Here is a 15,755-nt window from a genome sequence, read left to right on the forward strand (position 1 = left end):
ATAAACAATTTAAGGCGATGAAGAGATTGAAAGTCTAAGAAAAGAGAAAAAATAGCACTACAATACTAGAATAAAGGAATTGTTAGGGATTTAATAAGGAGAACAATATATATTATGCAGGGTGGGCGAGCAAGACCCGAGGGGTTAAATGCCTGGGTAGACTAGTACCCCGTCCCTAAAAGGTCTGGGACTTGGTCGGCTCACCTGCATAAATCTCTTGGACCTGTTCACAAACCCCAAGATTTTGGACCATTTAATCTCGGGGAGTGATTTGGTGATGTCCTCTCCTCCAGAGATTTCAAATCTAGACCTAGCATACCTATCACACTCTGCGAGGTAGTGCCTTGCCGTTTCTTCTTTTATTTCGCAAAAACAGCAAAAGGGATCTGGTAGGATACCCATTACGAAGAGATGTCTTCTCAGTGGGCAGTGGCCCGTCAGGATACCTATCAGCCTCCTAATTCGCTTCCTTGAGATAGAGAATGGCCATTTCGATTCTGCTGGTTTGATCGCCTTAACAAACTCTCTCGATTGCCTGTGTCCTGGAGATAAATTCAACTCCCTAAGGAATTGTTTCATGCCCCAGTTGTTGATACTCTCTTTTGCTGTGCTCATAGAGTGTGGTAATACCAGTTATGGCCTAACAAACGCAGTATTAGAACCTTCTTTGGCCAGGCCATCCGCCTGAAGAGAGGAGAACAATAGTTTTCCGTGGAGTGAAGAAGGCGACGGAGATAATGGAGGCTTGCGTACACTTTTTAATGAGTTCATGTGGTCATGCCACGCAAGTTTGGAGTTAAAAATAATACTGAGATTTTTAACTTTAGGACAAAAATTAATACGGGAGCGGCAATCTGTATTAATGAGTTTATTGGAAATTAATAGGGACTGGGATTTGTTAGAATTTAAAACAATGCCTTTTTTGACCATTGATTAGGAGAATGAAGATCACGGTTGAGCAGAAAGATAACTTCAGATATGTTGCTTGTAGAACATTGAATGTAAAGCTGAGTGTCATCAGCGTACAGATGAAATTGGGAGAAATTAAGAATTAATAGATCATTTAGGAACATGGAAGAGAGAAAGGACAAAGAATAGTGCCTTGGGATACCCCAGGTGAAATGGAGAGACAAGAGGAGAAAGAATTTGAATCTTTAACTCTCTGAGTTCTGTCAGACAGATAGAAGGAGATGGGATTAATAGTAATAGGAAAAAAAACACTGAAAAAATGTGTGTTGTATTTTATTAAGCAGTGATAGAATTTACTTTTAAAACTAGGCGGTTTGTAATGAACTACTGAAATCTATTTGTGGAAACTTTTGAATAAGTTAACTATTTCCTGGAATTGGTTGATACCAGTTTGAAAAAAAAAAAAATAATGCCTTATTAAGAGTAAAACTAGATAAGAAATTGTTAGTGAAATTTATTCTATCACTAAATGATTTTCCAGTGTTTTGTTGAATTTTCTTTCAAACTATAATAATTAAATAATATTTATTAAAACTATTAAATTTTTAATGTCGTTTACTTTGGTTTACATTAAATAAGTATGTTGTAATTAACAGAAAGATAAAAATATATTTACTTTGAAATAACAAAATAAAGTGTTTGGTTTTTTATCTTTGAGTATATTTGAAAGTTTGACTGTTTTACTTCAAATTTTTATTTTATATACAAGGCACTATTTGCAAACATTGTATTAGCAATATCACCTTTCAAATTTATCTTAATAATTAGGCCTAGTTAATTTTCACACATGTTTATTTACATTTAAACTTTTGGTCTCCATGGATTTTTAGTACTTCACTTTTAGTAGCTTTGTCAAACACAACACATCTTTGTTGTGCACAAAAAGGTAAATTTATTATTATTATTTTAGTTATTTAACTAGTTTTATTACATTATAGCTGACTTAATTGGTGATGTTTTGTTGTTGGAGTTGAATTTCAATTATGTTGGGGTTCACTATTTTATGGAGTGTTTCCAGTGTTGAAATAATAATAACGAGGTGAATGACAAACACAGCATGAATTTTATGTCTTGTTGTAAATGTCATGAAGTATGTGAAATTAAATAAAAAATATATGCTGTAAATCGCACAGTTATTTTTTGAATTTATTTGGGTGGAAAACTCCGTATAATACTGAACCCTGAGATTATGGCTGACTTTAAATTACTGTGATTAAGCTCATTTGGTGATAACGCTTAGAAATCGTTGGTTTACATAAAATCTGCACATCACACACACACACACACACACACACACACACACACACACACACACACACACACACACACACACAGAGTTGGTCCTATTACTTCTTGCAGCTCTCTAGCAATTCCAACCTTTGTTATTTACATTAAATTACTGGCAGACATTTAGACCACCTACCTTGAGTGTAGTCTGGGGTCAGACTTTGGTCTTATCCGTCCAGCCACTGAGGTTGAGCTTTAGGGACTATGGAACAGCTATGTCATTTGAGATCCTAATGCAATCAGTTTTTTTTTTGTTTTGCATTAGATGCTAAGCCATAGCCTTGCCACAAATACGGAATCCATGAAAGGCCCCCTCACCCCTGAAAGCAGGCCCTCATCACCATACCGAAGGGGACCAACGACCACCACAAGCATCTCTCTCAAATTTGCCCTCTGTAGACACTGTAAATACCAGGGTAGGACTCCCTATGGAAGGTGTGCATGTAGTGCTAGCCATCGCTACCTTTCCAGGATCCTGGGGTCCATTCTAAATCCCAGAGAGTTTCTAGATTCAAACCTATTTACACTATAGCTAATTTAAGTAGGGTCAATGGGGGTCGATATTCCGCCATTGGCCCTCTCACACTACACGTTCATGCCAATAAATACATTCACTCTCAACACACACTAGGGGTCACAATACTATCAGTACTATATACAATAAAACAACAGGGGAGTCAACTACTTGCTACTGTGCTCGAGCACAATATCGTGTGGCATTCCTACGCTCTCTACAAGGAGTGGCACTTTTCAATTATGTACACATCAAGCAACCTTCTACATGCCGAACACATATGCAGCCTTTGGCTCAAAAGTAAATGTTTCATGTCTCAACCGCACTCAGAGGATGACCCTTCTTCTCTGAATCAGATCCTACGAGGGCCACTTATTGACAGTGGAATTGATACGCAAGAGCTCCTATGCTGATGCAGCTCACCGACGCTACCACTTTCTTTTAAGTATGTTTCTTGTAGCGTTTTTAGTGTCAGTTCAAGGTGACTTGGTCCAGAGGTTGGGTAAACAGCTTTTGTCCTTTTGTCACCCTCCAGAGGTGTGTGTGTCCTGATTGCTGAGACACTTCACTCCATGGTGTCTCTCCTCGTGTGTTCCTTCTTGATTTTTCCAAAGCCTTCGATTCTGTCCCTCACTCTTCTCTCCTCTCTAAACCCGCATCTTTTTCGTTCTCTGCCAGCACCATCCATTGGTTCCACTCCTACCTTACCAATCATCACCAAGCTGTCTCCCTTCCCAATGGCCTTACCTCCTCCTTCCTCCCTCTAAAATCTGGGGTGCCCCAAGGCTCTAGCATCTCTCCTATCCTTTTTTCCATTTATATCAATGACCTGCCAGACTCCATCTAGTCCTGTGAATATCACCTATATGCCGATGTCTCCCAAATATACACCTTCCACCCTTCCGATCTTCACTCGGCCATTCTCAAGATCCAAAAAGGCAAACTCCATCAATGAATGGGCACATAAAAATTCCATAGTCCTCAATCCGTACAAATCAACTCCTCCATTCCAGGGGTCCAGGCAACTCCTCAATTCCCTCGCCAGCATCCCAGCTCTCATGCTAAATAACCATCCCATTCCCTTCTGCTCCTCAGTTAAAAACTTAGGAGTAGTCTTTGACCAAAACCTTTCCTGGCATCCTCACATTTCCCAAATTTCCCGCCATTGCATTGCCTCCCTCAGCCTGTTTCGTTGGTCCTGGCTTCTCTTACCTTTCTCCACCCGCAAACTCCTTGTATCTTCGCTTATACTTCCCTTCTTCGATTATAGCTGTGGTCTCACGAAGGGGGGAATGCGCCATTGAAGTGTATTATGAATTGTTGTGTAAGATTTGTGTTCGGCACCCCACGGGGATCCCGGGTGTCGGGGTTGTATTCCCAACTTTCCTGGCTATTCCCCTCCTTCCGTGCACAGTATTTCCTAGGTCGCTTTCTTTTCCAGTCCATCCACACTCGTCGTCCTCCTTACATCACCCAATCCCTCCAATTCAACTCCTCACATCACACTCGTAGCACCTGCTCATCCCCAATCGACTTTATCCTTCCGCAACATACAACCCATACCTTCAAAAGATCCTTTCTGATCCGAGCCCCTAAACTCTGGAACTCCCTTCCCCTTTCTATTCGTCACGCTGCCTCCTTTTCCTCCTTTAAATCCCACCTGTATAATCACCTCCTCTCCCTCCAAGCAGAGACCTCACGTTAACATTTGATATTTTGGTTTAATATTCTTGTAATTTTCTCTTCTGGCCTGTCTTACTGGTATACATTGCGCCAAGATTTCTATCTCTTTTTACTTTTCAAATTTCAAAAAGGAACTTCCTTTATTTATTTCATGTTTATTATTCTTAGGGGACACCAGACCCAGAATAAAGTTATTTTTCTTCTTCTTCTTCTCTCCAACAAGAACAGTTTTGAAATTAATTTATGAATTGTAATTGATTTATTTCAATTGTTGCAATTTAAAACATACTTTATGTGCTACTAGCATTTCATGAAAGAAGAACTCAAAAACTTAAATCTAAAGACTAAATAAAAGACTGATACAGTTTCTTTCAAATATATGTTTTTACTTTCTGTAAAATTCTGTCCGTAGGATTTTGAATAATTTCCTAATTAAATCTATTTTGGCATTGTCCCTCCATCTCATACGCTTTAGCACTATCGACAACTAAGTCATATCAGCCTCCAATGCATGCAGTTTTTAAACCCAGACACACTCTCACTCATAATTAAATACATCATTTTCTATTTACATAACAGAGAAATAATATTGGTTTTTTGCTCCCGTCTATACAATCGTGTAAATATGTCTATGTATTCTCCAATTACAGTGGAAAAAATTACATACTGTTCACTCTGGTTTTATACATAATAACACTTCTATTTTGTCCTGACTCTACTGCTTTAGTGGAAGATTTCAGTTTCTTTAATGAAGTATTCTTCTCAGGCCTATAGCATTTTTCTCGCTATTACCGGGCATTTGCAAAGGATGCCATCTTTTGTTTGTGCCTCTTCTAGAGGTCATCAGTAGATTATCCCATTTTTTAAAGTGGTATTTTATTGGAGCGTATCTTTAAACAGACATATCCATTAGGAATTTTAGTTCCTTTCCATAGAAAAGGAATTCCTCTTTCTTCTATTGAGTTGTTTGGGCGAGGAATACTTTGCTTGGGTCATGCCTGGCATACATTCCCAGTATTTTTTTTGTTCCTTTAATAAACCCAAGATTCCAGGGTTTTTTTTTTAACATGGCTATATTTATACCACAGAAGATATTTTAGTGTTGTAACATGGCTTTTTTACTGGTGAGGTTGTCAGTTGCTTCAGTGCCTGAAATTCCCTCATGACCTGGGACGCAATTTGCACATCCCAGTTTTTTAGGACATTCGGGAAGTTACAGACTAGTTTTGAGTTGGAGAGCCTTTACGGTGTGTGCATCGTAAGTTTAAAACCTCTCGATGACCTGGGCCACAATTTCACCAGAGCCCAGGAAGTTGAGTGTCTTCTAGGCTTAGCTTCCAGTTTGACTTTAATGGAAAAGAACATGGAAAAGAAAGAAAGAAGGATATTCCAGGAGGTTGTTTAAAATTCCAATATGGACAATTTGGCTGGAAATGGATCTGTACTAGCTGGGAACGCTTACAAAAATTTTGTAATATATCAGACGATATTGTTTGGAGGATAGTAGGGAAAATACCAGGTAGTAACATTGCAATTAACCCACCACCCAAGGTGTTCTATTACTCAAATGCTTAACACAACGAATCACCTCAAGGAAACTTACGTTGACCATGTAGGGAAGTACCAAGTGGATGTGATCATCGGGTCAAACCAGCTGTACAAAATTCTAGCAAGGGAGCCATTGTGCTACCATATACTGGAAGTAGTAGTATTTTCTTTATTATCTTATAGCATTATTATTGCTGTACCTTTGAAATTGTTATTTCTTTCATACCCACATGCCACGAGGTGCTCATAGTTAGGCCCCTTTATGCCCATACCTGTATGGTTGGTATGGTGAAAAAGGATACTAGGAAGCGGGGTTTGTGCTCCCCAGGCACTGCAGCCTTCTGGCTTATTGTACCTTCCTAGTTCCTTAGTTCAGTGCAATAGACTCAATCCTTCTCCTTAGAAGTATCAGGTCATTGACTGTCGCTGCTGCAATTTGATTCCTTAAGTTTTAGTTTAAATCTCCATTGAGCTGTTGCTTCGCATTCGAAGATGATATGAGTGGCTGTTTCCTACTCCTCATCACATAATCTGCAATGGGATCATTGCTGTACATACCCATGTTGTGTAGATGTTTTCTCAGATGCCAGTGACCGTTTAGTAGTCCTACCACTCTGAGTTTGGCCCTATCCAATTGCAGCAATTCTTTTGCCACTCTTGGTGATGTTGTTTCATCATAAGTTTACTATGTCTAGCACCGTTAGAGTTTATCCACCTCTCCTTTTGTTTTGTTTGGATCCATTCTATGATGGAGGATTCTCTATTTGTTTTTGTTATCCCAAGAATAGGTTCAGGCCTATGTATGGTCTTGCAGATCCTCCTCTGGCCAGACTATCTGTTTTCTTGTTACCCAAAATTCCTCTGTGCCCTGGCACCCAAGATATCATCAGGATGTTGTGTTTCCCCAGGTTTTGGAGATTTTGGATACATTCACTGACTAATTTTGATGTGATTCTTTTACATGCTAATGCTTTAATGGCTGCTTGGCTATCAGATCTTATGAGGATTGGTCAGTGTAACCCCTTTTAAGATTTTCCAGGGCACAATCATTGATGGCATACAAAAACAAGAATACAGCTATCATGTCAGATAGTCAAGCAGCCATCAAAGCACTAAGCTCAAGCATCATTAGTTCAAGGATGGTGCTGAACTGCAAAAACAAATTAAACACACTAGGTATGCAGTATAAAGTAAGCCTCTGCTGGGTCCCAGGACACATGGGAGTAGAAGGCAATGAGAAAGCGGACACCCTTGCAAGGAAAGGGGCTGCCACACCGCTGATAGGACCTGAACCCTTCTATGGAATAGGAATCCACACTATTAATGAATATCTCAGACAGAAGGACACAAAGAAAATGAAGGAACAATGGAATTCACTCATTGGACATAGACAATCCAAGAATCTTCTAACTAATTTTGGCAAGAAAGAAATCTCAGAATGTGTCAAAGGAAGCAGGAACAGACTGCGAATCCTAACAGGATTCCTAACAGGACACTGTAGATTAAATAGACACCTAAAGAAAATTGGAACAATCCAAGATGGCACATGTAGATTCTGCAAGGAGGCAGGAGAGACACCAACACATTTACTAACAAACTGCGGAGCTACATTAGCCCGCAGGAGGAAATGTTTTGGGATGTATAATGTGACCATAGAAGAGCTTCAACCATTAAAACCGGCCTATTAATCAAGTTTATTGATGAAATAGGACTCACACCGATGTGCTTTAGGCAGAGAACGGTGGATACAATAGCTCTCAAACGGTGCAGTATACCATACCCTGAAAAATTACATCTACATCTACATCTACATCTACATCATTGATGGCATGTATTTCTGCTTGAAAGACCGAAGTGTACTTCCCTAATGAGTTTGATTGCTCATGTTTTGGGCTTGTACCTGTACTATACACCATCTTTGTCTGAATATCATAGATGAACTCCAGGTTTTTATCTCTTTATTTTTATCTTTTCAATAAAGTTTTTTTCTCTGATATTTCAAGTTACAGCTGTCTAAGTTGTTTTACTTTGGTGAAAATTTTAGCATGGCTGAAATTTGTTTGATATCTTGACGAATTGTCAGTTCCTCAATTATTACAAAAATCATAGCAGGGGATCCAAAGACTCACTGCTGATCGGATGGCATTCCTACTCGCTCCCTATATTGAGCCAAGGAGCGACACCTTTGTGGGGCACATTGACCTTTCTCTATGTTTTTGTATTATTGCTTTATTCCATGTTAGAGCTGTGTAAGTTGTTTTACTTTGGTGAAAATTTTAGCATGGCTGAAATTTGTTTGATATCTTGACGAATTGGCAGTTCCTCAATTATTCCAAAAATCGTAGCAGGGGATCCAAAGACTCACTGCTGATCGGATGGCATTCCTACTCGCTCCCTATATTGAGCCAAGGAGCGAAACCTTTGTGGGGCACATTGACCTTTCTCTATGTTTTTGTATTATTGCTTCATTCCATGTTAGTTTTATGGTTTTCCTTTTGGTAGCAGCATTTTCTATCAGTCTTTATTCTTTTAGTAAGGTTTTTTTAAAATATAAAGTAACCTAAATTAAGGCAGTAATGTATTTATTAAAAGAAGTGTTACATAAACTGCTTACATTCTTGTGATAAAATACAGCAGTTTCATTATTAACTGCTGAGATCCCTTCTGTAATTCATCTATCAATTTTCTTTTCCCTTGAAATTACCTGAGCAATACATGATATTTAGCATATTGCAATAATAAACAAACTAACAGCATATATAAAAATGAAAATACTGATAGAAGTAACAGTGTCCATCACAAGAAAAAAAAAGCAGTAAACTAACAATTACAAAAGCAGAATACAAATAAAACTATTTTAACTGGCACAAGTCAAGCTATTAAATTATCATCTTTAGTCTCAAAAAATATTAGACCTTTCTTGTTTAAACTCTTAATTGACTTAAATGCACGTTAGATGTAACTAAATGACATTAATTCATGAATGACTTCTAATTTTCAATATTTATTGTTCTTAGGTCCAAATTTTACGACAATACGCAAAAATTTTAGTGTCTAAATGCTCAAACCTCATATGGATTCTAAAAAGAAACATGTTGTCATTGTTGACAAAATGTTACCACCAAATAATGTGACTTTCATATCAGAGATCAAATTAAATGAACCGCATGAAGTGAGTGTCGTGAACAAAGAACACAAAAAAATGTCAATGGTCATTGGACACAAAGGTCCTAAGTCTCCACAAAGCACCAAGGATGCTGTTATAAAGGCAGCTATTAGACACGAAAAAGATTCGAGTAGACGACCCGACGATCATCCACCAAAAAAAAGTGTCAGTCATGGACCTTCCAAAGACCACCATCCTGTTCATCATCATAAGAGGAGGCACACCAAGCATCATGAAATACCAGTTCATCCGAAACCCACATGGGATAAAACTGACTGTGAGGAGTCGTGTTCATGTAACGCTGAATGTTCAGATTGTGATCATAGAAGGGATAAAAAAGAAAGGTCAAGTAGACAAGACAAAAGGGTAGATCACACCAGAATTAGAAGGATACCTCGTACCAAATCTGATCAGTCTCATGATTCCCGTCCAGTTCCTTCTTACAGTACTCCGAGACCACCAAAGACTCTTCGCAAAACTAAGAGAAAATCGACACTGAAAGATTCCGTGATGTCTAACGAAGACTCCTTGTCATCAAACGAAGTATCTGATGATTCCACAAATGTATGTTGCATGGGTTATACAGACAATTATGATTTGCAGGATGATGAAGATTACTCAGAAATGGAGTCGTGTCCTTCAGAACGGGATGTGGATGAAGAAACTTCGACCAATTCCAGCGAGATTGTCCCACTAAAGGTTGAAAAAGGGTTCCAGCCGAAAATGATACAACCTCTACCTTCCCAGCGCTTCAATATCCCAAGGAATTGCAAATGTGGGTATTCGAGAAAATATGAGCCAGAACCTCATAGATTCCGCATTTGTTGTTGTCCTGAAACTGGTAAGAAAAACTTGATGATATTACTTGATCAACTAACATCATTTGAAAGAAAGTTTTTTAAATTGTAAAGTGTTTTTTACATAAGACACCTCATTGAGATATAACTTCCTCTCCTAATCCAAATTACAAATAACTCTTTCTTAATAAAAAATATTGAGTTAAAAAAAATTGAAGCACCTTAAAATTGATTTGAAGTCACAAAAATAGAAAGTTGAAATTTTCTTTGAATGTTGTTCATGTTATTAAATGATTTCAAAATTCTGTGACAGTCCCGGTGAAATTTGGGTGATACTATTCATCCTTAAAAATACTTAACTGCTATTTTTCTAGTGTTCTAGCTATTTCATTCATTGTTAATACAAGTAATTGTTTTGAAGCTCGGATACAGGCTGAACTTAGAGAGTGGAAGTCAAAAGTCACTCTTTTGGAAAAAGAGTTGTCCAGCCAGAAAGGGAGTGTTAGAAAATTTACGACTCAGCTTTTCACATTAACAAACAGCCTGCAGGCAATAAACCGTTTTAAAGACACAATGGATCTCAATTTGAGCACTTTACTGTTTATCGCCACTCGAAGAGGTGAAATACAAGAATTCTACGAACCTGTAAGTAAACGCGTTATGGTAACAATTAAATGTCATTGTGGTGATTCCCAAAGGGAAATCTTAAACAGGTTTATCTAGAAATTAAATTTATTGTAAATATTAAGATTAGAATTAGGAATATTTCGGCTAGTTGTTGTCGTATTGTGTAAGATTGGGCAATTGGAAGAGGCCTGGAATCTCGGGAGCCGGCATCGTCTTTCTCAAAAACTCCAGACACAGCTGAACAAAGCTGGCAAAACAGCTTTGTGGTGTGAAGTGGTTACAATGTGGGTCGATCCTGGGTAAACGCCCTGGTAATATTTACTGTTGTGCTGACAAGTGGCCTTATTGCTCAACCCCCAGGATTAGCTAATGCTCGGACTCATCCGGAATAGCTCAATGACCTGGGGAGGACAAGAGCACTCGGGTCACCAGGAAGCATAACAGTATTTCCTAAGCTTAACTGTTCCCCACCTCCTCTCTGACTGATTGATAAAAACGCAATCCCAAAAGTTAGTCCAGTATAGCCAGTGCAGTTGAGTCAGGTTCAGTCAGTCAGTTCAGCTGAGTGCAGTCGAGTTATAGTTAGAGCTCAGTTGAGAGTCAATTAGGAGTTGAAAAAGTAGAGGCGGTCATAAGAGAGCTGTCATGGTCGGGGTAGGCCAGGATCCGGCGAGAAGTTTGCCAGGAGGAGCCAAAGTCAAAGAGGAGCAGGCCAGGAGATGGACAGGAATCCGCCAGGAGGGCCAGAGTCCGTAGGACCGAAGCTGGCTGCCTAGTACTGTGAGTAAAAATTTGTCAATCAGTTGGCGGGAGATTTGGGGACAATTTAGAGGCTGTGGCCAAATCTTGGGTAATGCGTTCCCCAAGAATTAAGTCGATAGATTAACAGAGTTGTTAAGTTTATGATTTAACGTGCTGATTATATATTGAAAAAAAAAATGTTCCAAAGGTTTTATATTATTAATTTTTATATCTTGTTCTGTCCAACAATTTTGACCTATCAAGGGTACAGTGTCTCAGAAGGAGTCATTTATTGTAATATCAAAAAATATTTCATTGCACTTAAAAAACAAAGAAGAAAAAAAGAATTAAAAATTTAGCCGCTCACCACTCACATCATAAATATTACTAACAGCTTTTCTTTCAAACAATTTATGTTTTTTTTGTACTTGATGATTTTATGGTAGTTCTGTTCTTTAATTTTTTTTTACAATTAGAAATAATTTAAACAGGATCTTGTTGGTCCAATTTTCAAGAGGATAAGTGATGAACTGATGACATATCTGACTAAGCATGCTACGTTAGAACCGAACCCTCCGAATTCGGATGAACACGATAAAACGTGTTTGTTGCTGACTTTGGCTGCGAACATCCTAGCGGCCAAAAAGACGTGGGAGTTTTTTACCTCGGAGTCAGCTATGGTGGACTTGCTACACAATATGTTCATAGCCCTTGATATGATACAAAATGTCCCATCTTTACAGAAACTGGAACTGTATGTATAAGTTTATAATACTATGTATGTTTTGTAATATTTCATCGATTTTCTTTCGTTTTAGTATTCTCATGAAAATAATGTATAGCTTGACCATCCACGTTGAAACTTATATGCTCGTACAACAGCAAAAACCAATCCTAAAATGTATCTGTAAATATATACGAATGGATCATCACCACTTTAAAAGGTATTTTGGACTTCAATTTGCTGAAAGGGTGACAAGGTACATTCGCGATAAAGAGACATACTCACTAATAATTAAAACGGTAAATATAACTTAAACATATATTATAATTAATCCTTAAATTAAAGTTTAATTAATCTGAAAATGTGCAGAAACAGTATTTATTGTCTTGAGATGAACAGATAAATGCTAAAACTGTTATTGTCATAAATCCAATTCTTGATAAAGAAAACAATAGTTTTTCCTTTTGATATTATTTATGTTTAGTGGTCTAATTGACCATAATAATTAATTCTTTTTAACTTTTTCATCTCAACCAAGACCTTTCATAAAAAGAATAATTAATTGAAAAATTAGTTTTTCCTTTTGACATTATTTATGTTTAGTGGTCTAATTGACCATAATAATTTTTTCAATTAATTATTCTTTTCACTTTTTCATCTCAACCAAAACTTTCATAAAAAGAACAATCAATTGAAAAATTAGTTTTTCCTTTTAACATTATAAATTATTCTTGCTAAATGAAAAATAAATCATACTGTCCTATTTTATCCTATATTAATAAAATGTAATTTTGTCATTACTGATCATCCTGGTCTCCTTCTCCTTGCTGAGTTGGTCTGGCAGATACAATTTGACATTTTGCCACCTTAAATGTGTGACTATACACCAAAACCTCCTCTATCGATTCTATCCTCTCTGTTGTCCCTCAAGGGAGCATCCTAGGTCAATTACTTTTCAGTATAAATACAGACTTCCCTAAACACTAACACATGCACACTTACGTGACATGGCAATTAACTGCAAACCTCCATCCTAGCAGTTTGATCCCTCCAAGACCACCTCCTCACTTCAGAACCATATGGAGGATTGAATAATAGGTACAAGACAATTTAAAATTACTAGACGTCCGAGACTGGAAAAAACATTACACAGCTTTTCTAACTATGACATTCCTCAAGGGAGCGTCTTAATTCGTTACTTTTCAGCATAGGCTTCCTCCAATACTCTAAAACACTTTACCTTTGATGATCATACCCTAATCAACGTCGATCCATCCAAAACCACCTCCTTACCTGAGAACGTACTAATATTTATAACAAACAAAAAATTTACACAGCTCTTTTGGCTCCGGTGTTCCTCTAGGAAGCATCTTAGGCCGGTTACTTTTCAGCGTAGAGGCTTCCCTTAACACTTTAAACACACCTTACCTTTGATTACAATCAATTGCAACTGTGATCCTGTCCAAGCAGAACAATCCTTCCTAAAGCACCGCCTTACCTTAGTTACTTGAAGATGGCACAATGCCAAAACGCGTTTGAATAACTCAATGACCCACGAGTGGAGACAACCAGTCAGTGACCCTGTGCCGGTTCAGCATGAGTTCACTGACTCACAGACCAAAACCCATCATCAACTACCACAAAAAATACTTTACACAACTTCAGACATACGTATCGCTTATTTTCTAACCTAGTAAAATTCCGATATCTCAAATTATCTCTTCATTTCAACTGCCTCATTTGTGACCTTTCCACTCTTATCCTCCCGGGAGATTGAGGCATTGCTGGCTTCATGACCAACTTTGCATATACACCCATCCATCAAGTTCTTGTCATGCTCTCGAAAAGACTGCCTGATGTTGGTCAACTCACTGGTGGCTCACATTCACGCTTAACATGATATGCTGTTTCCTTGTAATCTCTCAACTTACTGGATAAATTGATGCAGTTATCGATAGTAAAAAGAAAAAAATTACCAAAGGCACAATAAAACAATAATAATGCTGACATTCCACCAACCAAGAACTTATAAAGTAAATTCCTGTCGTACAGGAGGGAGGACCTGTTGGGTGTAGTGGATGAGGGGTCAAACCACTTTTCTATACATATTTTCAATTAAAAGCCATAATTAGTGTGGCAAATAAACCCTAGCCAATTGACCATCCAACGCCTTATAAAAGAAACTTGACTCCCCAAAAATCACACAGACCCAACCCAATGAGGATAAGCAGATCAGGAACAACCAAATTACAGGTTCATCACCCTGCAGACCATATGAATAAATTTCACAATATTAATCAAATGTTCTTTTTTAGTTACCCATGCGCGTAATTGATTTTTATTCAGACCTTGAGCCAAATCAAGACGCTACTGATGTACAGATAGTTTCCGAAAGCATAATCAAACAAGTAGAGAAAAACTATTTGAAACTATTCCCCCAAGCCACTGTACAATCATATAAAGCGCATATTTGCTATCCCTTTTCGTGCCCTTTAGTAAAAGAACAGCCGATTTATTTACGTGATAAGGTCAATCATTCTTCATTTCCTGGCTTAGACGACCAATTAAAAAACAAGAGGGAACGAGAAGATGCGTCTTATTTTAGAAGTATAGCAGACAAACATGACGAACTTGTGGCTGCGAAAGCGGATCTAGCAGCTAGAGGAAAAGTAATAGGAAGAAGTGAGGCTCAGAATCAGAAAAAAAGTTTCACTTTAAGCGATCCTTCAGAGTTAAAACAGAAATTATGTTCAAACAATGCTAAAATTGTCAGAATTCAGGATCAGATGTCTGTCATGGACAAATACAGCTTCAATGGTGGTAGTGTGCGCAATGAAATCCCAGATGAATACCGGCGTCGGGCAACTTCGTTACAATCAAAAATTGTATATGTCACCGATCGATTTGAACCAGTATTAACGATACCAAGAAGTGTCACCGATGAGTATTTTAGCAGCGGCGGACTAAGGCAAAGTAGTGGGAATTTCGTTTTCTTATACAAGAGTAATGTCGCCAATGCCGCTAGCCAAGACTTAGTACTTATACCTTATCAAAAACAAAGTAACGCTGATGAATATAGTTCCTCGTTATAAATAACACTCCATAAAGAAAGAATCGGTTTTCGTCATTCATAATAATATGCAATTTGGATCTACACTATAGTATTGCCAAGCATTCAATAAATCCACTTTCTCATATTATGTATTTTATTATTTACATTAACGGACTAAGTGCTTCGTTTTATGATAGATGGTTTGAAGTTTGCTTATCCAAACAGAAATATATACAATGAAATTGAGGAAATTGAAAAAAATATTTAAAAAATGTTAAGCATACATCGAAGGTCAAAATTATAAAATTTTCATGGAGGGATGGAATCATTTATACTTTATCACAACTGAGATTTTTGTGATAACTGAGACAATTCCAGCACCACTGAGTTTATGAAATGATAGAAATATTTTTGAAATATTCTTAGACTTTTAATTAATCTAGGATATCATTTGAATTTTGGTCTGCCTTTCATTGCTGTGAATAAACATCTTGTCTGATCGTCCAGGACAGAGAAGGCAGGCAGACCAAAATTATCAATGTCCAAGCACATCCAACAGATCTTAAGAATAAATCTCCCAATCATTGATTTAACAATCCAAATTATTGAATAATGAAAATTGGCGACGGGTTGAGAAAACAGGATAT

At 37.6% G+C, this 15,755-nt stretch overlaps 1 protein-coding gene across 1 annotated transcript; it reads left to right on the forward strand.

Moving 5' to 3' along the window:
- Window positions 1-1,761: 1,761 nt before the first annotated feature.
- Window positions 1,762-15,254, forward strand: LOC106664728. The gene is made up of 7 exons (XM_014390700.2): window positions 1,762-1,855; window positions 9,019-9,710; window positions 9,771-10,008; window positions 10,386-10,609; window positions 11,824-12,086; window positions 12,151-12,355; window positions 14,372-15,254. Exons 2-7 carry the CDS (start codon window positions 9,060-9,062, stop codon window positions 15,146-15,148), a joined length of 2,358 nt encoding a protein of 785 aa, XP_014246186.1. The 5' UTR covers window positions 1,762-1,855; window positions 9,019-9,059; the 3' UTR covers window positions 15,149-15,254.
- Window positions 15,255-15,755: the final 501 nt, after the last annotated feature.

The sequence above is a fragment of the Cimex lectularius genome, unplaced genomic scaffold, assembly GCF_000648675.2.
Source record: "Cimex lectularius strain Harlan isolate CLEC.00 unplaced genomic scaffold, Clec_2.1 scaffold154, whole genome shotgun sequence".
Lineage (NCBI taxonomy): Eukaryota > Metazoa > Arthropoda > Insecta > Hemiptera > Cimicidae > Cimex > Cimex lectularius.

What these genes read in the sequence shown, in the direction of transcription:
- LOC106664728 (XM_014390700.2), top strand. Translation starts at nt 9,060, where the DNA reads ATGCTCAAACCTCATATGGATTCTAAAAAGAAACATGTTGTCATTGTT. An exon ending in TCTTTACAGAAACTGGAACT is followed by an intron (nt 12,087 to 12,150) that starts GTATGTATAAGT and finishes CTTTCGTTTTAG; the next exon opens with TATTCTCATGAAAATAATGT. An exon ending in ACTCACTAATAATTAAAACG is followed by an intron (nt 12,356 to 14,371) that starts GTAAATATAACT and finishes GTTCTTTTTTAG; the next exon opens with TTACCCATGCGCGTAATTGA.